Source organism: Schistocerca cancellata, chromosome 1, assembly GCF_023864275.1.
Source record: "Schistocerca cancellata isolate TAMUIC-IGC-003103 chromosome 1, iqSchCanc2.1, whole genome shotgun sequence".
NCBI classification, from domain to species: Eukaryota; Metazoa; Arthropoda; class Insecta; order Orthoptera; family Acrididae; genus Schistocerca; species Schistocerca cancellata.
This window is the reverse complement of record NC_064626.1, coordinates 174,864,132-174,887,962: the sequence shown is the minus strand read 5'-3', so window position 1 is coordinate 174,887,962 and position 23,831 is coordinate 174,864,132. Positions and strand designations below refer to the sequence as shown.

The following is a 23,831-nucleotide window of genomic DNA, read 5'->3' as shown; positions in this document are numbered from 1 at the left end:
AGACATTATTAGGTTCGAGTAAACTGACCGTTGACATTTGTTCTATGAGAAGTCTGTGGTTCTTGATTTAACCACAAGTGCCTTGAAGAAATTTGTTTAATTTTTATTAACACTTAGTTAATACTAACGTTGATAACAATAAAATTTATAGGACTGGTTAATTGCTCTAAACACACACACACACACACACACACACACACACACACACACACACCAACACTGACAGTACGACAGAGAGGGACAGAGTTCTTCTTAGAACTTGACTAATAAAGAAAAAAACTTTCAGGACAGATCCTCATATATCAAACAGTAGTTAATTTGTTTATGAAGAAAAGTCAGGGGAGAATGACATTTTCACTCTGCAATGGAGGGTGCGCTGATATGTAACTTCCTGGGAGATTAAAACTGTGTGCCAGAGCGAGACTCGAACTCGGTACCTTTGCCTTTTGCGGCCAAGTGCTCCACTATCTGACCTATCCAAGTACGACTCACGCCCCGTCCTCACCCCTTAACTTCTGCCAGTACCTCGTCTCCTACCTTTCAAACTTTATAGAAGCTCTCCTGCGGACGTTGCAGAACTAGCACTTCTGAAAGAAAGGATATTGCGGAGACATGGCTTAGCCACAGCCTGGGGGATGTTTCCAGAATGAGATTTTCACTCTGCATGTGCTGATATGAAACTTCCTGGAAGATTAAAACTGTGTGCCGGACTGAGACTCGAACTCGGGACCTTTGCCTTTTGCGGGCAAGTGCTCTGCCAACTGAGCTACCCAAGCACGACTCACGCCCCGTCTTCACAGCTTTACTTCTGCCAGTACCTCGTCTCCTACCTTCCAAACTTTACAGAAGCTCTCCTGCGACCTTGCAGAATCAGAACTTCTGAAAGAAGGTAGGAGATGAGGTACTGGCAGAAGTAAAGCTGTGAGGACGGGGCGTGAGTCGTGCTTGGGTAGCTCAGATGGTAGAGCACTTGCCTGCAGAAAGCAAAGGTCCGGAACTCGAGTCTCAGTCCTGCAGACAGTTTTAATCTGCCAGGAAGTTTCAAATTTGTGGAGGAAGACCATGGCCTGATTACATTACAATCAGGTTTCAAATGAATGTTATAAAGAATAATGTAGAAATAAAGAGACTTGCTCAGAGCACCTTAAGACAAAGAGCTACAGTACGTCCGACCAGTGTCGAGCGTCTAGAGCACTCGGACAGCATGTAAGAGGAAGTATGACAAAATTATTACTTGCATTCGAGGCCTTTTAGAAGTACGTAGAAAATAGAGTTACGGAAAACGCGTCATTTTGACCTTTTATCGGAGGGACACTACTAATTTCTGAATATCGATGTAACGTGAACAAAATATCGCATTTCGGACTACCGTCGCAATTTGTACGGCAGGCACGCGGGTGCCGGAGCGCTGTGCCTGGCAGCCGAGGCCGGCTGCCGCGAGGCGGTGCGCGCGTTGTCTGCACCAGCGGCCGCCGGGCCCGACGCGTGGGGCAGCACGGCGCTGCAGTGGGCGGCGGCGCGCGGCCGGGACGCGGCGGTGGCGCTGCTGCTGGAGGAGGGCCGCGCAGACGTGCGCGCCGCGGACCGGGACGGCGTGACGGCGCTGCACGCGGCCGCCGCCCGCTGCGGCGCGCCCACCGTGGAGGCGCTGCTGCGCGCCGGCGCCGACCCGGCCGCCGCGGACGGCGAGCTGGCGCTGCCGCTGCACTGGGCGGCCGGCGCGGGCAACGCGGCCGCGCTCGCCGCGCTGCTGGAGGCGTGCCGCGGCCGCGGCAGCGCGTGCGACCCGCCCGACGCCACCGGCCAGACGCCGCTGCACTACGCGGCGCGCGCCGGCTGCGTGGACGCGGTGCGCGCGCTGCTGGCCGCGGGCGCCTACCGGCGCGCCCTCTGCGCCGGCGGCCGAACGCCGCTGCACGTCGCGGCCTTCCACGCGCGACCCGCCACCGTGCGACTGCTGCTGGCCGACGGCGCGCAGGACGTCAACAGGCCCGACGACCACGGGCAGACGCCGCTCTACTGCGCGGCCGTGGGCGGCAGCATCGCGGCGGCCGCCCTCCTGCTCGCGGCCGGCGCCGACAAGGCGGTCTGCAACAAAGCCGGCTTCTCCCCACAACGGGTGGCGCTCGACCAGGGCCGCCACGACCTGGCCGCGCTTCTGGACGAGAACGACGACAGCCCGGTCGTCGACGAACGCACGGTTCGTATGACTCTCCGTAAACTGACTTAAATTAATTTGTATCTACGATTCGAGACTCGAAGTTGCAACAGTTAGATTGCACACAAAGTAACTTGACTCATACGAGCTCAGTTGCCAGAGGGTACACTGGTAGTAGCGGATCCGCCATTGTGAATAATCACCGTAGCATAGGGCAATTTGAAAGTTGCAGCCATCATTCAGATGCATATCTCACGTAACGTAGCCACAGCCAGTGACCCTGCAAATGACAGTATTTACTGGTTAACTTGGTGTCACAAATACGTTGACAAATATACAGGGTGGCCCGAGAATTAACTCCCTATTCAAATTGTTTATAAGTTTTTAGATACCATACTGAAACAATTTTCATGTAACAAAATAACGTGTAGTTCCTTACAATGGTAGAATTGTTATGCACCGTTAAAATTCAGCATAAATACCACTATTACATACCAGATTCTGTAAATGGATCTGGATGTCTACGGCAGACTTCGTGGTGGTTTTTTTTTTTTAATTATATTTTGATTAGATTATTATTCTCTTGTGAAGATTCAGAAATCTGTTGTGAGTTTTGCACCACTTCTTGGCGGGAAGAGTAAAGAGTTTTCAAAAAAACTTAAGTACTGTATGTCATATTTTATATGTCACTTGAAATCGTCTGCAGAAGGGGTAGCGTTCTCAAGATCAAGAACAGAGTTCGCATTGCCACTTAATTTATTTGTGTCGTGATCATGTTCGATCACGACCGGATATGAGACATAGCAACTACGAACAGAGAAACCTAAGGGACCAGACAGAGCTGGAAATTTTCTTTGCTATACTACACTACACGTTAAAAGAAGTTGGATTTAAATCACAAACAAGGTAAATAGCAATGCACCTTCTGTCTTAACTACGACTTTTGGCGACATGCAATCGAACCCTGGTAGCTGTATGAAAACTATAAAAACACCGTTATTTCTGTTGCTATTAATAGGAGATGGATAGCATAGAAATACTTTAAGTAATAAGCAGGCACTACTGCATTTCAGAGCACAGTAACTTATTTAATTACCTTAGTCAGTATTGCTAACAATACATTCCATACAATTTCAATTTTGTATCTTTCTGGCTGTTTCCTTAAATAAAGTCCTTTAACATCTTCGATATTTCATCTTAGATGCACACATAAATTCTTACATAGCACTGAACAACAGCAATATTTTATAATAACTAATTAGTGATTGCGTCCGCTGTCTTTAAAAAATATCACGACTGTGTTAACAGAAGAGCATTACAATTCTTCAGCTGTCAAAAAATAAGAAACACAAAATATCTCTATCGATACAATTTATGAACAATTCGTATTAGGCGCCGTGGCGCGTAAGGTATTCTTTGAAATATCAGGTGGTCGCTGCTCAGCGACGATCTAAGAAATTTTTACACAGATAGGTTTTATAAACCTGCATGGTTAGATTATCGAATGTAAGTTTATTTAAGCTATCGAAACAGATACTAATATTACAACTTCTGTAGGTAATCCAGCAGCATATTTCCAAGAACTTGGTGCATTTGGTCCTCCAGTTCATCAAGAGTTTTTAGTTTTGTATGATGAACTTCCTCTTTTGCCCCACCCCCAGAGGAACAAATTGCAGGGCATTAGGTCAGGACCCCTTGCTACACGTTCGAGGGGGTCGTGGCATCCCAACCACCCTCCTAGAAAATGAGTGTCGAGCCAGCCGAGGACAGGATATGCGAAATGATAAAGATTATGTCATCCTAATTATTCCATGTGGATACAATATCGTGAACACAATTTCCAAGCATAGCAAGGTACTATTCTGCATTCATTGTGTCCCAAGTGAGATATGGGCCCACAACTTTTTTGGATGTCATGCCTTCACCATTCTGTGACCTTTGGTCGATGTTGGCTTTGTTCAGCAACCATCCGTGCATCCTCTGTTGCTCAATAATAACATCTGTGACGGTTAACACGGCTTCATCTCATCACACGATATAACTATCACACCAGCCCTCAAACCAAGCAAACATCATCTTTCCATATTCCATCACAGTCTTCCAGCAATAATTCCTAACAGTAATGTGGTTTCCATGGACGAAAATTCAATTCATTCTTCAGAACAGTTCGCATTGTGTGTCAGTTAAAACCACCATCATGAGATACCTGTCTTTGTGATTTCTAAGAACTTCGAAAGAAAATTTTCTGAACGACCTGCACATTTTCGTCCATCCTTGATGTTGAGGGTTCCCACTTCTCCTAACATCTGATGTCTGATACAGAACCTGTCTCCGTTACCTTTGAGTGGCAGTTCCTTACAGTCTCTGAATCTACCGAGGCACAAGGTCCTTTCCCACTTCGCCTCCATCTCTGTACTTCTATCATAGATCGCTGTACTTCATGCCAGAATGCCAGCTGAGCCCTCAGATGCAAGGCTACATTTTGAGCCGTTATTCTCCATTGATATCTGCAATGGCATAAAACAAATGAAATATAATACAATACACTCCACGACTATAAGGAACAAAATGTTTTTTGTTTCTTGAAAATTAGTAAAGTATTAGAAAAGTTATAAACAATTTTCAGAAAGAAGTTAATACTCGCCCACCCTGTAGCGTGCAAAGCCAATGTTCTCTCACTAAACTACTGAAAAATAAATAGTCACACAAAAATGGATCAATCATATCAAAACAAGCCCAACTGACGGTTGGCAGCAAAAAATCTCCTAAAACAAAGAAAGAAAAAAAAGTAGTTTAGCGTGGAACATTGCTTACTATGATACTGACATTGTAAAATAAAGAATATGTGTGACAAGAAAAGCATGTTCCTGATGACCTGTACTTTAGTATTACCTAAATATAATATTTTCTTCTAGATCTTTCCTGAAATAGTGAAGCCTTGAAAAGTACTTGTGCCTGTTTTCTCCCTCCTTCTTTACTCTCTTTATTGTGCAACTGGAATAGATACTCCTGTATCCCCTGAGCAATCTTTTTAATGAGTTTGTTGCTTCTTCATTTGCCTGTTATGACAAAAATTTTGTGGCAGTGCGTCTAATCGCACTTGCCGAACCTAAATCGGACGAAGTCTGTGGTGCCTTGCTAGGTAGTAAACAGATCACAATAAAAAAACTTTAACGGTACGCAAGTAGCCTACTGACAATCAACTGAGGCGGTCGCCCCTTCAGAACAGCGGGATGCACTCGTCCGGCACAAGGGACGATAAAGTGTTTCTGCGCAGGGGCCACGTCATTTTGAGTTAGCCTAAGGCGTGAGCTCTACTGTCTGCAGGCAGCTGCCACGACGCTTCTCTCTGTGGCCACAGAAAATCTCTTTCAGCTCGCTAGTTCTCGCAAAAATTCGTAAAAAAATCTTAAATCCACATACAGTATACATCTGTATAACGTCTCTTACAATGTCAAACGTCTATTCTTAATTTTAATTAGGTCCATGCTTATGTTAATTTTACTCCCGCCTCTCAAACGACTTCAACTTATCACGTCATATAAGAATTTTAAAAAATCAGTGAAAATATCAAGTTTTGCCCCAGCACTTGGTGACAGCTACCTTCTGGCAAAATACGCAAGTTCTATGTTTCCAAAATTTCTTATCAGGTAATATCTTGAGAACTTTGAACTCACTTAAATACTTCTTTTTCGTTGAATAACGAAATACCTAGATCTTTCCAAAGCCGAGTATCACAGTGTTTTTGATGTGTATAAGCTTCAGTTGTTTGCAATTTTGTCAACATTTAACTTTTATAAAGTAAGTCTCTTACCTCCTTCAAAACCAGTGTAAAAATTCTGAAATTCACGTACGCCCCATTTTCAACTACTTTCGTAGCATATCGTATGGCACACGAACTCGCTACATGCATCTCGTGCTTGTCAACTGCTCACTGAGAACTGACAGTGCATATGAACAGCGAGCACGTTACGAAGAATTCAGAAGAGGGCCCTTTTGTGGATTGAGTGGCGTGCAACACAAGTCTGGTGGAACTGCTCTTGGTAGTCGTTGGCCTATACCCTTTGGATTCACAGATAAGCAGGTGTGACCAGAGTACCAAGAGAGGATACAGATAGTTTGCGTCTGATCACAGGCTCATTGCTAAGTTGGCTGAAAAAAGGTGAAAGAGAGTTACAGTCTGACTTGGACAATATTATGATGGGCAGAAGTGTGTTCTACGTGGCCTTTTCGAGTGTCGCTGTACGGCGCAAAATGAAGCACATACAACGGCCATGAAGTGTTACGTTTCTTGATTGATCACAGACCATATCACAATCTTTATTCACAATAAAAAGCAGATCATATAGAAGATGCTTTGCGTCAGGTAGAAAGGAAATGAGTACATACAGGCCAACTCAGATGAGAATAGGTAAGTGATTAACAGCTAGTTATTTACAGACCCACTATCAGAGCAACAACCACCCTGAGGACGAGCGTGGCTCCGCCTTCTTGTTTTGTTCACCGTTGTCATATCGCTCCATGTACGACACTTACGGCCACTAACGTAACTGATGTGATTCGTTTTCGTCATTTGCTTCGTTTCCTTGACCTGACCTTTTTTTTTTAGACACCATTCGCAAAGAATATCTGCAGCTAATAGCGAAAGTGAGCAGCAAAGTGATAAGAGTATTACAATCCCACAACACGAACTCAGTCTTACAGATAAACCGAAAACGGACGAAGGAAACAGTGTCGAATTGCGTACCTGTTGCTTACATAGCTATATTGAGCATGCAAGACTGCCGACATCGCCCCTTCTTATGTGTTTTACTCGGCAAAGCGAACTGCTTACCTGGCCAGGGTGGGAGCACGATTGTTTTTACACCCGAGGAGCGGGGAGGGGAGGTATCAAAAGCGTATGTTCCAGTGGAAACCTTACAAAAGACAGCACCACTGATAACGTCTTACCTGATAGACCTATTAAATGACACTCTGCTGCAGGGTAGGGTGCCTGCATCATCGAAAACAGCCAACACTATCATCATCAAAAAATCAGCAAAGACCCATCAGACCTGTATGCTTCATCAACTCCCTAGCTAACTGGAACAGCTCTTATGTAACTGTCTATGGGAACCTACAGAGCTCTATGACCTTAGCCTTTAATCACTATGGGTTCAAAGTAGACAAACCAGTAGACGATACAGTAAATTCAGTCTTTCACACCATAGGGAACACTGAATGTAAGTCTGCTATCGCTATCTTAATGGCCATTGCAGGCACCTTCAGCAGTCTTTGGTCCCTTGCATTGTTTGCTCTACTCCGTGACCTTCAGGTACCCGCATCCAGTACAATAGCTCCCCCAGTTATTGGATAAACTGAGTCGCAGAGTGATAGGCAGGAAATTAGAAAGTAGTCAAAAAGATTACATAGGATGCCCCCAAGGATTCATTTATGGACCTATCTTTTGGGATATCGCAATCGAACCACTCTTACATCTAATAGACGAGTACTGGCACACTGATGAGGTCGTGGCATAAGCAGTGACCTGTTAGCAGTGTTTCCTGCAGACACGCCGGCACTACAAAGCAAAGCATGTGGTATCCTGCAAATTATACAACAATGGTGTAACACAAACAAATTCACAATCGCAGCACACAAGATAGCATATAAACTAACTGCAAGGAACATTACAACAACACCCATCGACTGAAATTCACATCATAAATACCAATTAGTGGTGAGCTTCGCAGCAAGAGTATGGGCACATAGGCTTGCTCTAGTGACTAGCAGGACAGCAGTGAGGCTGTTGTGAGCATTCTGCACTCTCTCAACAGAGGCACTCTGTGTGGTGTTGGCTCTCTTCCTGATCGACAAAAGGATCAGATATCGGACTGCATTCTGCTGGCTTGAGAGAGGAAGACACGATAAGATCAGGAAAATAACAGGGGAAGACATCGAACACGAATGCCAACTAAACTCTTGGTGGTTGGATGTCTGGCACCTGAAGTGAGACCAAAATGATAAAGGCTGTAGGGTTTGCACCTTGTTCCCGACCATCAGGAAATGGTTATGGATGAATCATGCAATCGTGGCTGTAGCATCATTTGTTTCCTGACTGATCATGGCCCATATCCAGCACACTTACAGTACTTCTCACTTTCTGAGGAAGAATAGAGAGCCCCCAAACACATCAAGTTATACTGTCAGTGATACTCGCACACTCAGTGAAATGTAACAGGAATAATGACAGAAACAAACACAGACTCAGGGACTCACACAAATGCGAGCAAATAAATGAAGTAACAGACGTCATCTTCAAGACAAAACACACCGTCTGTAAACAAATCAGGTCTCACAGGCATCGTAATAGCCGACAAAGAGACGACTAGGTTAATCAGATGAGAACTCCAGTACAACAGACTCTCGAGCACCGACACAGAGGATATTAACACATGAAGAAGAACATATAGACACCTAAACATAAGAACAGTTAACACAGATCAAGCCAGAGAGTCATATGTTATGTAATCATCGCCAGTTATTGCACTAGGCGCCACATTAAACCTGCTACAGATCTTTTTAGCATATAGAGGAAGGTAGAATAAGACTACAAACCTGACAAAACACAAGAAGAAACACGATAAATGGCATACACAATACATTTGAACTGTAATCCTCCATCACATTGCATGCAAACTCCACGTGGAATGTGTAACCTAGATTGGTTGGTTGTTGTACCAGGCACCATGCTAGACCTGTAAAACACTAACCTAGAATGAAGCAGACTCGAATATTTAAACACCTTTTTTAAGTAACCTAGGGAGGCACTGCGCAGGGACATCTGGCTCGAGGACACATTCTGAGACCTCCTACCTGAACAGTGCAGGTGAAGGGACATCTACTACTAAATCTGTCGCATCTTCTTTTAACATTCTTCGTACATCAAAATTGTTTTCTTTTATAATTTTCTGTTTCCAGTTTCATGTATAATAGTTCAATAATTACGAGGATTGGAACTTAAATAGTGGCAACTATTTATTCACAACCGATACAAAAGAGTTACATGTTTGCACCTGTTACTGTCCTTCAAAGTAGTCACCAGCGTTGGGTAGAACCCGTTGCCAGCGATGTGGAAGGCGTAGTATACAGTTAGCAGACCCTGTTCTGTTGATGGTGCGAATGGAGCGGTTTTATGCCTGTCGAATCTCTGGAACAGTTCTGAAGCGAATGCCACGAAGTGGTTCCTTCATCTTCGGAATCAAATCATAGTCACAAGGACTTAAGTCCGGGGAGTATGGTGGATGGTACAGTACTTCCCAGTAACATCGACCGAACAGAGCAGACACAGCTTGCGCTGCATGCGTCCGCGCATTGTCGTGCAAAATGATGGGTGGGTTGCGCAAAAAGTGTCGCCGCTTCTTTCGTAAAGCTAGTCGCAGGTGATGCTCCAAAAACGAACAGAAATACTGTGCATTGATGGTCTGCCGTGGATGAACGTAATCCATTAGGATAACACCAACACATTCGTACACGAGAATCACCATAACTTTCATCATACTGGGGATCTGACGCACTTTCGACTTTCGCGGCGACCCATAATGACGCCATTCGTTGGACTGGCGTTTCAGTTTTGGCTCGTACGATGTGGCCCATGTCTCACTCAGTGTCAGGAAACGGCGTAAGAAAGCCTCTCCTTCGCGCTCATAGTACTCCAAGTGCGTCTGAACAGCGTCGTAACGCATCCATTTCTGCATTTCCGTCAAGTCATGTGGAACCCATCGTAATGCAGTTTTTCGCATACCCAGGCGTTCCTTCAGGATGCTAAGCACAGTCGTATACGCTGATTCGGTTTCGTGGGCGAGCTCACGAATCGTACGGCGTCGATCACTGTCCAGTAACGCGGCAACAGCGTGCACTTTTGCAGAGACACTAGGACAACCTGGCCGATGCATTTCTGCCAGTTTCCCGACCTTCGTTGAAGACTTTTACGCAAAGTGTCATTGTTCTGTACGGCAATGCTGATTCCCCGCACGCCTCTTGAAGACCTTGATGACACTGTCGTGCTGTACGAACTCTGGCACATTCAATCATGATCCAATTCCGTTGTTCCTATTTCGAAAACATAGTGACACCGATACATTAGACCGCTCGCTCACAAGTGACTGTTTCCCTCGATTGTGCGCACGCCGGTGACGTGGGACGGGCGAGTCCATTTGCTCGGAGGTACGGTAGGTATGTCAACAACGTGTGCTGTCAGCGACAATAATAGATTCCATTGCATAGTGTCTCCATAACAGTGTTGCCACTATTTAAGTTCCAACCCTTGTATAACACAGCTGCCATTTACATAAAGAACGAAGACAAAAGATATCCACAAGGCACCACCTCCACAATGTGTTTCATAAGCAACAGAGACCATGGCCTCAGTTGCAAAGCCAAGATTTGTTTGGTGTGACTCATTGGTTCTGGCTAAATGGACTGAATGGAGCATTACAGCTTGCACCAAACTTACTAGACGAAGGGGCTGAGTAGTCCAAACGTAGCAGGAAAAAAATCTGGCAGTGCTGTAGCTCCAACAACCGTGCAAGTGGAGCACTATTATATAACAAGCCACTGAATGAAATAACCACTTGGAACAAGAATAGAACCAGAAAGTGCAATATTTCTCATCTTAACTTCTCATGATGCTTTACTGTAGTATTCGTAAAATTACAATCCTCAGTGAAGTCGCTGTTTTCCACAGTAGTGTCTCTTGATTTGTCAAGTGCTGTTATAGTCGCAGATTGTTGTGCCGACTCTCTGTTCGAATATATGGCACTGATTTTATTACATTTTGAGTCTCCTCGCCGCTTAACGTATCTGTCCTCCAGTAGTCATCACACACCCTTCTGGCGTGATACACTCCCTTTCAAGTATTCTGTCACAACAGTGAAAGCTAAAATCACAACAGCAAAAACCAAATTGCCTAGATGCTTCTTTTATCGGCGTTTGTGGCTAGTAATACCGAGGTCTCCTGTTTGAGTCTTTCTGGTGGGATGGTCTGCTAGGATATCCACTCAGCCTTGAAAGACCAACTGTTGTTGTTGTGGTCTTCAGTCCTGAGACTGGTTTGATGCAGCTCTCCATGCTACTCTATCCTGTGCAAGCTTCTTCATCTCCCAGTATCTACTGCAACCTACATCATTCTGAATCTGCTTAGTGTATTCATCTCTTGGTCTCCCTCTACGATTTTTACCCTCCACACTGCCCTCCAATGCTAAATTTGTGATCCCTTGATGCCTCAAAACATGTCCTACCAACCGATCCCTTCTTCTGGTCAAGTTGTGCCACAAACTTCTCTTCTCCCCAATCCTGTTCAATACCTCCTCATTAGTTACGTGATCTACCCACCTTATCTTCAGCATTCTTCTGTAGCACCACATTTCGAAAGCTTCTATTCTCTTCTTGTCCAAACTAGTTATCGTCCATGTTTCACTTCCATACATGGCTACACTCCATACAAATACTTTTAGAAACGACTTCCTGACACTTAAATCTATACTCGATGTTAACAAATTCCTCTTCTTGAGAAACGCTTTCCTTGCCATTGCCAGTCTACATTTTATATCCTCTCTACTTCGACCATCATCGGTTATTTTACTCCCTAAATAGCAAAACTCCTTTACTACTTTAAGTGTCTCATTTCCTAATCTAATTCCCTCAGCATCACCCGACTTAATTTGACTACATTCCATTATCCTCGTTTTGCTTTTGTTGATGTTCATCTTATATCCTCCTTTCAAGACACTGTCCATTCCGTTCAACTGCTCTTCCAAGTTCTTTGCTGTCTCTGACAGAATTACAATGTCATCGGCAAACCTCAAAGTTTTTACTTCTTCTCCATGAATTTTAATACCTACTCCGAATTTTTCTTTTGTTTCCTTTACTGCTTGCTCAATATACAGATTGAATAACATCGGGGAGAGGCTACAACCCTGTCTTACTCCTTTCCCAACCACTGCTTCCCTTTCATGCCCCTCGACTCTTATAACTGCCATCTGGTTTCTGTACAAACTGTAAATAGCCTTTCGCTCCCTGTATTTTACCCCTGCCACGTTCAGAATTTGAAAGAGAGTATTCCAGTTAACATTGTCAAAAGCTTTCTCTAAGTCTACAAATGCTAGAAACGTAGGTTTGCCTTTTCTTAATCTTTCTTCTAAGATAAGTCGTAAGGTCAGTATTGCCTCACGTGTTCCAACTATGTTATTTGAATATAAAAACAAAGAAATTTACCTGCAAGTTTCTGAAGTGGTGATACAGTATGCGGAGAAAAAGCATGTTACCTGCACAGCGGATGCCAGCGCGAGGTGGCTTGATCCTGCACGAAGAATTTCCTTGTGTTATCTAATGAGGTAGCATGCAGTGGGAGCAGGGTGGCGGCACTGACGGCAGTGTAGATGCGCCGGGCTAGAATGTACGAGACATTGTTTACCAGCATCGGTGCCGCTGTTGGAAGACGCGCTGATCGGGTAGAACAGAGGTGCACGAGCTCACATCAGGTACTCTGCTGTCTTTCTCAAAGTATTTTACAGAAATTATTCGCTACAAAGCTGATTCTTTCACTACTTACAGCTTCACAATGATCTGCCTATCTTTTCGTTAACCACGATAATCACGGATAGTTTGAATGAAAAATCGGGGTCGCTATGAATTTGTGTTTGGTGCATGTTAGGTCATGCGTTGCTGCATATGAAATGTAGGTAACATATTAAATTTGCCTTTAGACTTGGGAGGAGATTTGCATTTGTATCCAACCTTAAGGAAGTGGATTTTACATACTACACTTACATCCACCTGTGTCCGTGACAGTATGGCTATAGCAATCCATCCAACATATTTCATGAACGATTCAGGATATCGAAACAGGATTTTGTCAAATGCTAGCACACAAAATCGCAAGGAGAAACTGTATGGGTGTGCAACAACATAAGTGAAGAGATTAAACATTTATTTTTATACTGACAACGAGCTATTCCATAAGCTATCCTTGGTTGTTTATTATAATGGACTACGATTTAGGATTCTGCCGCAATTACAACATCGTTAGCATGCTGGTGAAATTATGTAAACTCCGCTGTGTTTCGATAAAAGAAGCAGAATTTATCGTGGTCAACAAGAGAAATTTCTTACTCAGAACTCGCCACTAATGACACCTCTCTGAAGGAAAAAAAAAAGATTAGCAGGTCAGGAAAAAAATAAGCTTAGTAAAGGATTTTATTTCTACACCTCAGAGATGTGTGAAATATGAAAAAAATAAGCAAATAGAGTACTAACTTTTTGTCCCTTCTTATGTGCAGAGCGAAGGACTAAACTATTTCGTTTCAAGTATCTTGTAGTTTGTGAGAGATATTAACAAACTATTTTCATCTGGACAAGTAGTCAGCTGGCTTCTACAAGTCACCATGTTCGACTTTATGAAATAGACTTTCTAAATGAGAATTATTATTCAGGCGCTAAAACGCAGCATAGTCCTATTTGAAAAAAAAAAAAAAAGGACAAAGTTTGATACCTCTATCTCTATGAATATAAAGATTACGAAAACATGCTGCATATTTTTTATGAACGACTTATGATAACTCGTCTCAAGGACACACACACACACACACACACACACACACACACACACACACACACACACATACAAATGCAAAGCATTCAGTACCTAATTTGATTCATCTTTCTCAAATTATTGAAGTGTAGGGTGAAAATCCTTTGTTAGGTTTCCGTTCGTGATGTTCTCTATTAGAAACATCTAGGTTACAGGATACCACAGATGCAACAGCAGATGCAACAGCAATGGTGGTGTATTTAGTCTGACTTGTAAATTTTTCTTCTTTCAGAGCAGCGTCATCAGTAGTGAGCTCTGAGTTATATTCTCCTGTTTCTACGTAAAATGTGGCTTCTTTTACCAAAAATAACAGTGATTACACTTTAACTTCAGTAACATGCTAATGTAATCGTAACTGCGACAGTGTACCGTATTATTAAACAAACAATAACTCATTGTCAGTATAAAAATGAATGAGTAATCTCTTCACTTACGTTGTTGTACATACAATTTCTCCTTTCACTAGCTCCCATTAATCCTTAAAAAAACATCATTCCATTGAAAATACCTGTAGTTACTTCTGTCGCGATATACATGAAACTTTCACCCGGTAACCACATGCCAAAATACACTTCTTTTCACGTGCTACCATTTGCGATATACTTTGGAACTGTTTATGAAATGTGATGGATGGATGAGTGGCTTTAGCCATATCGTTGCTCGCCGGGCAGAACTGAATGCAACATTTAAAATCCATTTTCTCAAGATTGAAGACAGATATAAACCTCCCCCCAAATTTAAATAAAAATTAAATAGGTGATCTAAATTTGATACACAGCAATGTATGACCTAACATGAACCAAACACAAATTCCAGCGACACACGTTTTTCATAGCAAACTATTCAAATCTTGGGCAGTGAGATATGTAAGTTCAGTGGCTCTGAGCACTATGGGACTTAACTTCTAAGGTCAGCCGGCCAAGCGGTTCTAGGCACTTCAGTCTGGAACCGCGCGACCGCTGCGGTCGCAGGTTCGAATCCTGCCTCGGGCATGGATTTGTGTGATGTCCTTAGGTTAGTTAGGTTTAAGTAGTTCTAAGTTCTAGGGGACTGATGATCTCACATGTTTAGTCCCATAGTGCTCAGAGCCATTCTAAGGTCATCAGTCCCCTAGAACTTAGAACTACTTAAACCTAACTAACCTAAGGACATCACACACATCCTTGCCCGAGACAGGATTCGAACCTGCGACCGTAGCGGTCGCGTGGTTCCAGACTGAAGCGCCTAGAACCACTCGTCCACCACGGCCGGCCGATATGTAAGTCCTAAATTTCAAAATAAGTACGACTAACAAAAAGATAAGTCGTTTACCATGAAGCCAACGTATAAAGCTATAAGCAACGAAAGAATCAAACTTTTTTACCGAATAGTTTCTATTAAGTCGTTTGAAAAAAATGCAAAGCAGGCAGTGTGCGTGCAAAACACTGCTGGTGCTTCAGAACTGTTGCACCGAATGGCGGGTGAATCAGCGTCCCCTGTGTGCACCTATAATGCATATAATTGTGCTGGACAGCACGGCGAGTTTGCACTCGGGTTATGGCTTTCTCGTGTTTTCAGTTTCGTCGAAAGACCTATATCCGGCAAGGTGATACATAATATTTATTTATTAGTAGCAAAAACATCAGCTATTATTTTTTCGTGTTAGTGAGCAAGACGCTTGATGTATTGCCACAGATCTTGTTCTTTGCAAGATTCCATGCCAGTTTTATAGTATATATGAAGATAGTAACAGTTCTCGAAAGAACAGATACCATTGATGACCACGCAGCTTCTCTAGAATAAATGATAATTAATTGAAACCCTCAGCTGTCGACAGGTTTTGTTGATACACCTCGATGGGGACAGCTGAAAATGTGTGCCCTGACCGGAACTGGAAGCCGGAATCTCCTGCTTACATGGCAGACGCTCTATCCTTCTGAGCCACCGAGGACACAGATGAGTAATGAGTGGATGGGCAAATATCTATTAGGTACATTACGTATGTAGATTGTGGACAGTTGGGAATGTGGGTCTCACGGTAAGCGTGCAAGGGATAAGCCCCTACAGTCGCGCCATTCATCTGTGTCCTCGGTGGCTCAGATGGATAGAGCGTCTGCCATGTAAGCAGGCGATCCCGGATTCGAATCCCGGTCGGGGCACACATTTTCAGCTGTCCCCATCGAGGTATATCAACAACACCTGTCGGCAGCTGAGGGTTTCAATTAATTACCAGTTGTACAGGATTTAGAGATGGGCAACAGTGAGCAGGGAACCATTTTCTTGCAAAATTTTGTCAGCGGAATAAAAAGAAGGTTGGTGTTCTTTAATAAGTGACAAAAGTTCGGCGTTCCATGTTCCATGTCTCTGTACATTTTTTTTCTTCTTCCACCATAGTCTAAACTTTTCCTGTTACGATCGTATAGGAGAACTGGCCACAAAGCGAAACTCTTGACTTCACAACAATGATATGTTGCCTGGCACTGTAGTTTGTCAGTGCTCATCAGACACTGTCAGTTTGCAACATTTATTCGTAGTGCAGTGTACTATCGGTATACCCTTTTTGCAAGTATGTTCTGTCGTCCACATGTAATGCCTCGTTCATTCAGGCACCTGTTTAAGTTCAATCTCATAGACAAAACAGTTTTCTCAGAGTTCGGTTGCCTTCGTGTGCAAAAAAAGCTGTGATGATTTTGAAAAGACAGTTTTCGTTTTACTGTTTTTTACTGTTCATAATGTCGCAGAAATTGCTGTCTAATAATACATATATCTATGCCATTAATGAAATGTTTATCGTGTTCGTTTTACTTATTCTGCTTTGGGGCAGATATGTGAATCGCACTCCTCTCGGCATCGCACCCATCCTTCTGTAATTTGCACACATTGACTTAACTTGTGAGTGCCAACGTTTGTTTGCACCTTACGTCGCCTTCTCTACCAGCACTGTCTCGTTCTTATTGTCAGTTAAGTTAATGATATCAGCAGCAAGTTCTTGCGGCTTCCCACGAATGTATTTTCTGTGATCGCTTTTTGTGATCACCTTTCACGCTTGTTCTTTGATGTAACTGTGTTTGCTGCTTTGAACTGGATCGTGACTGCAACTAATCACGTGACCAAGTAATTTCCTGCAACTGCCGGATTACCGCTGAGTAATGACTGTCAGTCATTTTATCTGAGAGTGTAGTGGACTTCATAGGAGATGATCAGCGTTATCTCTTGAGGGGTGAGATTATATTAGGGTTAGGTATTTAGTTTGTGGTTCCTTTATTGTATTCTTCAGTACTCGTGAATTATGTACCAGGTCTCCTTCCAATTGTAAGTGAAACACATGACCTCCTTTAGGCTCTAGATGGGGAGCCAAATACATATCAAAATTTTAAAAAGTCGTATTTTGCAGTACACGCTCGCCAGTCTCGCCATGCAGCGACTGATGGCTCTGATTCCTTCCTCGCCAGTTGCATGTATATCTCTATGAGAAAGCTTTTAGCTCATGTAAGGTAAACTGCAAAAAGGTGGGAATTTAAGGAGATGGGACCTGGATAAACTGACTAAACCCGAGGTTGTACAGAGTTTCAGGGAGAGCATAAGATAACAATTGACAAGAATGGGGGAAAGCAATACAGTAGAAGAATAATGGGTAGCTCTGACGGATGAAGTGGTGAAGGCAGCAAAGGATCAAGTAGGTTAAAAGAAGAGGGCTAGTAGAAATCCTTGAGTAACAGAAGAAATATTGAATTTAATTGATGAAAGGAGAAAATATAAAAACGCAGTAAATGAAGCAGGCAAAAGGGAATACAAACGTCTAAAAAATGAGATCGACAGGAAGTGCAAAATGGCTAAGCAGGGATGGCTAGAGGACAAATGTAAGGATGTAGAGGGTTATCTCACTAGGGGTAAGATACATACTGGCTACAGGAAAATTAAAGAGACCTTTGGAGAAAAGAGAGCCACTTGTATGAATATCAAGAGCTCAGATGGAAGCCCAGTTCTAAGCAAAGAAGGGAAAGCAGAAAGGTGGAAGGAGTATATAAAGGGTCTATACAAGAGCGATGTACTTGGGGACAATATTATGGAAATGGAAGAGGATGTAGATGAAGATGAAAAGGGAGATACGATACTGCGTGAAAAGTTTGACAGAGCACTGAAAGACCTGAGTCGAAACAAGGGCCCGGGAGTAGACAACATTCCATTAGAACTACTGACGGCCTTGGGAGAGCCAGTCCTGACAAATCTCTACCATCTGGTGAGCAAGATGTATGAGTCAGGCGAAATACCCTCAGACTTCAAGAAGACTATAATAATTCCAATCCCAAAGAAAGCAGGTGTTGACAGATGTGAAAATTACCGAACTATCAGTTTAATAAGTCACAGCTGCAAAATACTAACGCGAATTCTTTACAGACGAATGGAAGAACTGGTCGAAGCTGACCTCGGCGAACATCAGTTTGGATTCCGCAGAAATGTTGGAACATGTGAGGCAATACTGACCCTACGACTTATCTTAGAATCTAGATTAAGGAAAGGCAAACGTACATTTCTACCATTTGTAGACTTAGAGAAAGCTTTTGACAATGTTGACTGGAATACTCGCTTTCAAATTCTAAAGGTGGCAGAGGCAAAATACAGGGAGCGAAAGGCTATTTACAATTTGTACAGAAACCAGATGACAGTTGCAAGAGTCGAGGGGCATGAAAGAGAAGCAGCGGGTGGGATGGGAGTGAAACAGGGTTGTAGCCTCTCCCCGATGTTATTCAATCTCTATATTGAGCAAGCAGTAAAGGAAACAAAAGAAAAATTTGGAGTAGGTGTTAAACTCCATGGAGAATAAATAAAAACGTTGAGGTTCGCCGATGACGTTGTAATTCTGTCACAGACAACAAAGGACTTGGAAGAGCAGGTGAACGGAATGGACAGTATCTTGAAAGAAGGATATAAGATGAACATCAACAAAAGCAAAACGAGGATAATGGAATGTAGTGGAATTAAGTCGGGTGATGCTGAGGGAATTGGCTCAAATGGCTCTGAGCACTATGGGACTCAACTGCTGTGGTCATCAGCCCCCTAGAACTTAGAACTACTTAAACCTAACTAACCTAAGGACATCACACACATCCATGCCCCGGCAGGATTCGAACCTGCGACCGGAGCAGCAGCGCGGCTCCGGACTGGAGCGCCTAGAACCGCACGGCCACCGCGGCTGGCGCTGAGGGAATTATATTAGGAAATGAGACACTTAAAGTAGTAAAGGAGTTTTGCTATTTGGGGAGCAAAATAACTGATGATGGTCCAAGTAGAGAGGATATAAAATGTAGACTGGCAATGGCAAGGAAAGCGTTTCTGAAAAAGAGAAATTTGTTAACATCGAGTATAGATTTAAGTGTCAGGAAGTCGTTTATGAAAGTATTTGTATGGAGTGTAGTCATGTATGGAAGTGAAACATGGACGATAAATAGTTTGGACAAGAAGAGAATAGAAGCTTTCGAAATGTGGTGCTACAGAAGAATGCTGAAGATTAGATGGGTAGATCACATAACTAATGAGGAGGTATTGAATAAAATTGGGGAGAAGAGGAGTTTGTTGCACAACTTGACAAGAAGAAGGGACCGGTTGGTAGGACATGTTCTGAGGCGTCAAGGGATCACAAATTTAGCATTGGAGGGCAGCGTGGAGGGTAAAAATCGTAGAGGGAGACCAAGAGATGAATACATTAAGCAGATTCAGAAGGATGTAGGTTGCAGTAAGTACTGGGAGATGAAGAAGCTTGCACAGGATAGAGTAGCATGGAGAGCTACATCAAACCAGTCTCAGGACTGAAGACAACAACAACAACAACAACAAGGTAACATCAGTCGAAATTCACCATCAGCTCTGTTTAGTATGTGATGCAGACCTTATGAACTACCAACCAACGCGACGATGGTAAATCCAGTTTCCCGAGTTCATCGGTATGTCAGTGGAAAAAAAAGCACTATGAGCGGCATATTCTCTAAGAGGTGGCAGATGGTACTTGCACAATAAATAGCAGTTAAACGACTGATTGGTATGACACTCTTTTTTGTCTCTGCTAAGCTTTAGGGGAGTTGACGATCGCTGAAATGTAATATGCAACAGACTCGGAAATAAATTTTTGACACGTTAAGCGGCATTAAAAACAGTGCTGATGTAAGGTACAACTGGCAGTACCGGAAAGCAGTCTAAGCCGTTCTGCTGAGGCAGTGGTTGTGTCTCTGCTGTTGTGGATTGCAATGGTGCAGTGCTCCGAAGTCGTCAGTGAGACATAATTAACAAAGCAAACATTTATTGCTCAGAGGTACACTGTCGTCTGGATCCGCAGGATGCCTACAGCTGCGCAGCGGGACAGGAACGGCATGCACCACATCAGAAATGCAATGACACTCCTGCACAGCGTGCAATCTCGCCCACCGAGCAATCTCACAGGGCCACTAGCCATTCTGTGCGAGCATTGTCCACTCTGGGCGCAGCTGCAAGTACCTCCATAAAGTGGGTTACTAGGGAACGCCTGATTGTACCGTAGACTATGTGCAAGAAAGGCACCACTAGCTCTGTGTGAAGTCGTGCTGAGTCACACTGTAGCCACCCAACAGGGCAACAGTCGGCAGCATCAAAGTCTGAGCGCAGGAATAGAAGGCAGACAGCAGCAGCTGCACTCCCCGATGTCCATGGATAGTAGTCTGCTTCCTGGACCCACTAGTTAGGCAACCAGAGGGTCCACTGGATGATGACGCCCACATCTCACCATCAGTCTTCACTCGTACGGCAGCGCTGCAGCTCACAATGGCGAAGTCCCCGTTGGGACTTGCTGCTTGATCAAAGATTGTAGACAGCTAGACGAGGCAACCTGTAACGAATCGCTTTGCCTGCTTTTCTTGTCCAGTCACCTCCTCTGGTCGCCCTTGTTGCAGTTGAAAGGTGTCTCAGCTCTGCCTCTCAGGGGCAGTGGTACGCATATTTTGTGGAGTTAGTGTACCAAATAGGTATTCTTGCATCCCACTTACGCTTTCCTACTCCACTCTGTGTAGTCATCACAATAATGGTATCCCGCTGTACCTATGATGTCATTCTGCTATGCTGACACCTTACACACCCAGTTCTTACAGTGTGTGGCAATTAACTTTGTCTTGTGGCTGTTTTACATGCAACATCAGTGGTCCTTCCTTGTTGACATTCCATCCAGCTTGCACAACCAAGAGAAGACTTCACAGTCTTACTACACCATGCAAAACCTATTATTCCGAAACACTTCAATTCTGTTTCTGACGAATCAGCTACTCCCATCACCTGTTTCACTGAACATATTCTTGTAACTAAAGCAGGTGGTGCAAAGCACCGTGAGAACTGCCGCTTCATGATTATAGAACGCAGCAGCCATTTTTTGCACACATCCTTGTCCTGAAAATGGTAACACACCGTGCAGAACAAGAAGCGCCAAATTCACAGAACAGGTGTTACTTTATGCTGATTCGCGAGTTACTTGTTCCCATGCAGACCCAAGTGCAGCACATTTTCTGCAGGTGCTATACTGCCATGTGTTTCACCATGAACCCCACACTAGCAATCCTGCTCCCAATGGTTTCCGTCTTTCTTTATACCTGAAGTAATGTCCTTCAGTATTTTTATAATGACGAAAAGCTGTAGAGGGCTGTCACTATTTTGTTCCAATCCCGGATGGAAAATGTGTGTGTTTGAGAATAAAAATTTGATTCCACAACATATTATCTCGAGAGTGGTTGGGTTGAAATTGGGTCAAAGAGTGCTTCGCCAGCCGAACAAATATTCCCAGGTAACAGTGTTTGCTTTCTGTTTACCACAATTGAGGAACTCTGGATGACCGAAGCATATCGATTAAAACGAAAAACTAGACCTCGTCTAGTAGCACTTCATTGTAGTGATGCTTCAGACACGATTAATACTGTCTACTGGATTGGTTCACGAAATCAAGCCTTTCCACTTTGCATACAATTCTGTTTGCTACTGTGGTATCCAACTATTTACTCAGTCCAGTTCTGATATTCTATATACATCACACATGGTCTTCTGCATACTCTGATAAACTATCACTATGGGGAATAATGGCTTAGCCAGAGCCGAATGGCTGTTTTCCGAGTGAACTGGAAAAATTAGAGAAGTACTGGTAAACTGATCCTTGTGTAAGGCTGTGGGGAGCTCAGAAAACTCAAGGAAAGGTTCAGTGCCTGTTGGGTACGAAGGTTTAAAATGTCTCCAAATTTCAGAATGAGTAGAGTATTTTTGGCGACCCATAGACAAATGTTAAGGTGATTTAATGTGCTAACATATGAACTGTTGTAGCTTCAATGTCGTTTATTAACGTAACTGCCATATTTTAGATCCCATCATGAAATCAGTTAAAACAGATTTTTGACCCATGACCAGCAGTTAACGCTAAAGGCTCCACAGAAAAACTCACTTTGTGCTAACGCTGATATATCTCAAACAACTACGTGTTTCAAAAGAGGAATAAATACAGAGAGCACTTCAGTCCCAAAAAGACTGCCAACTTGGCGATAATTTGCACACTTGTCTGTATCCACTTGAGTGCCAATCTGTACGTTATGTAAACAGAAACAACACATTAATGATCAATTTGATTAGTGATAACTACTGTGTTGGTGATAAAGAACTCCTGTTGTCACTGTGTATGGAATAATTCGACGTGTCACGTCACTAAGATGTCGTTATACATTACACTGGCCATCAGTGTGACAGTCAACCGTAGTGAAATGTGCAGAATATTAATGCATTGCATGACGGTCAGATCGTGGGTGCCATCACAGAGGAAGTACTGTTGGCCAATGAGCTCCATAGTCCCGAATCGGTAGACGTCGGAAGGCTTCTGCTGGTAGTTTTGGTTGCAGCCAACGTAATTTAGTTATGTTCTTGTTTATTTTGGTAGTACTGTCGTTTTAGTTGTAACGCATGCTTTATTTATTTGTTGTTATATGTTTGCAATTTTCAAGCTGCTAGATTAGTTTCGTTACCACTGCTGTGCTGTTAATCATGGCTGCTGCGCTGTCTATTTGCACCAAAGAAGAGCAACGTTCAGTGATACGTTTTCTGTGGTCGGAGGGCCTATCAGGGGCCGAAATTCATCGATGACTTTCGGTACAGTACGGCATCAGTGTTTTGCCACAACGGAGTGTCTACGAATGGATTGGAAAATTGCGAAATGGTCGCTCAAGTGTTACGCACGATGAAGGAGCCGGACGACTGTTTACCGCCACAAATGAAGAAACCATTTAGTGGTTACGTGAAATGATTCTCTTAGACAGACGATGAACTATTGGCGAAGTGGCCCATCGTCTGCAAATTGTGCCTACGAAATCATCCACAACAGACTTGGATTTCATAACGAGAGCAAACGACGAAGTATGGAATGGAAACATCCAAATTCGCCGTGCAAGAAAAGGTTCAAGACCCAACCGTCCGCAGGAAAACTGATGCTTACGGGTTTTTGGGACGCACAAGGTCCAGTACTGAAACATTATGGGAAAACGGGCACAACAATAAACAGTCTTACGTTACAGTGAGATGCTTACTGCCAGGCTAAAGCCAGCAATTCGAAGCAAACGCCGAGGACTGCTGTCAAAAGGTGTTGTGTGGTTGCACGACAATGCCCGGCCGCATACTGCAGCCCACACTGCTGAAACGCTCCAGAAACTCAAATTTGAAGTAATGGATCATCCTCCATATAATTCCGATCTTGCCCCTTCTATCACTTGTTTGGTCTACTCAAACAGGCATTAAGGGGCCGTCGATTTGTCTCGGACGAAGCAGTGAAAGAAGCGGTTCATTCCTGGCTCGCAGCTCAACCGAGAACCTTCTTTTATGACGGCATCAGGAAGCTTGTACAACTATGGACCAAGTACGTTGAAACACAAGGAGACTATGTCGAAAAATGATGTTCTTGTAAGTTTCCTATTTGATTAAATAAAATTTCATAACTACTTTGCGGATAATAATTGACTTACCCTCGTAGTTGATTGAAACAATTGAAGTACAGCTGCTCTTTTGCGAATTGATTTCATTTTA

General features: G+C 43.5%; 1 protein-coding gene across 1 annotated transcript in view; it reads left to right on the top strand.

The window, feature by feature from the left end:
• Positions 1 to 1,093: 1,093 nt before the first annotated feature.
• Positions 1,094 to 23,831, top strand: part of LOC126161368 (ankyrin repeat domain-containing protein 65-like) — a 62,761-nt gene continuing 40,023 nt past the window's right edge. The window contains exons 1-2 of the mRNA XM_049917175.1: positions 1,094 to 1,206; positions 1,390 to 2,200. Coding sequence (XP_049773132.1) covers positions 1,094 to 1,206; positions 1,390 to 2,200 — 924 coding nt within the window. The remainder of the gene's footprint in view (positions 1,207 to 1,389; positions 2,201 to 23,831) is intronic.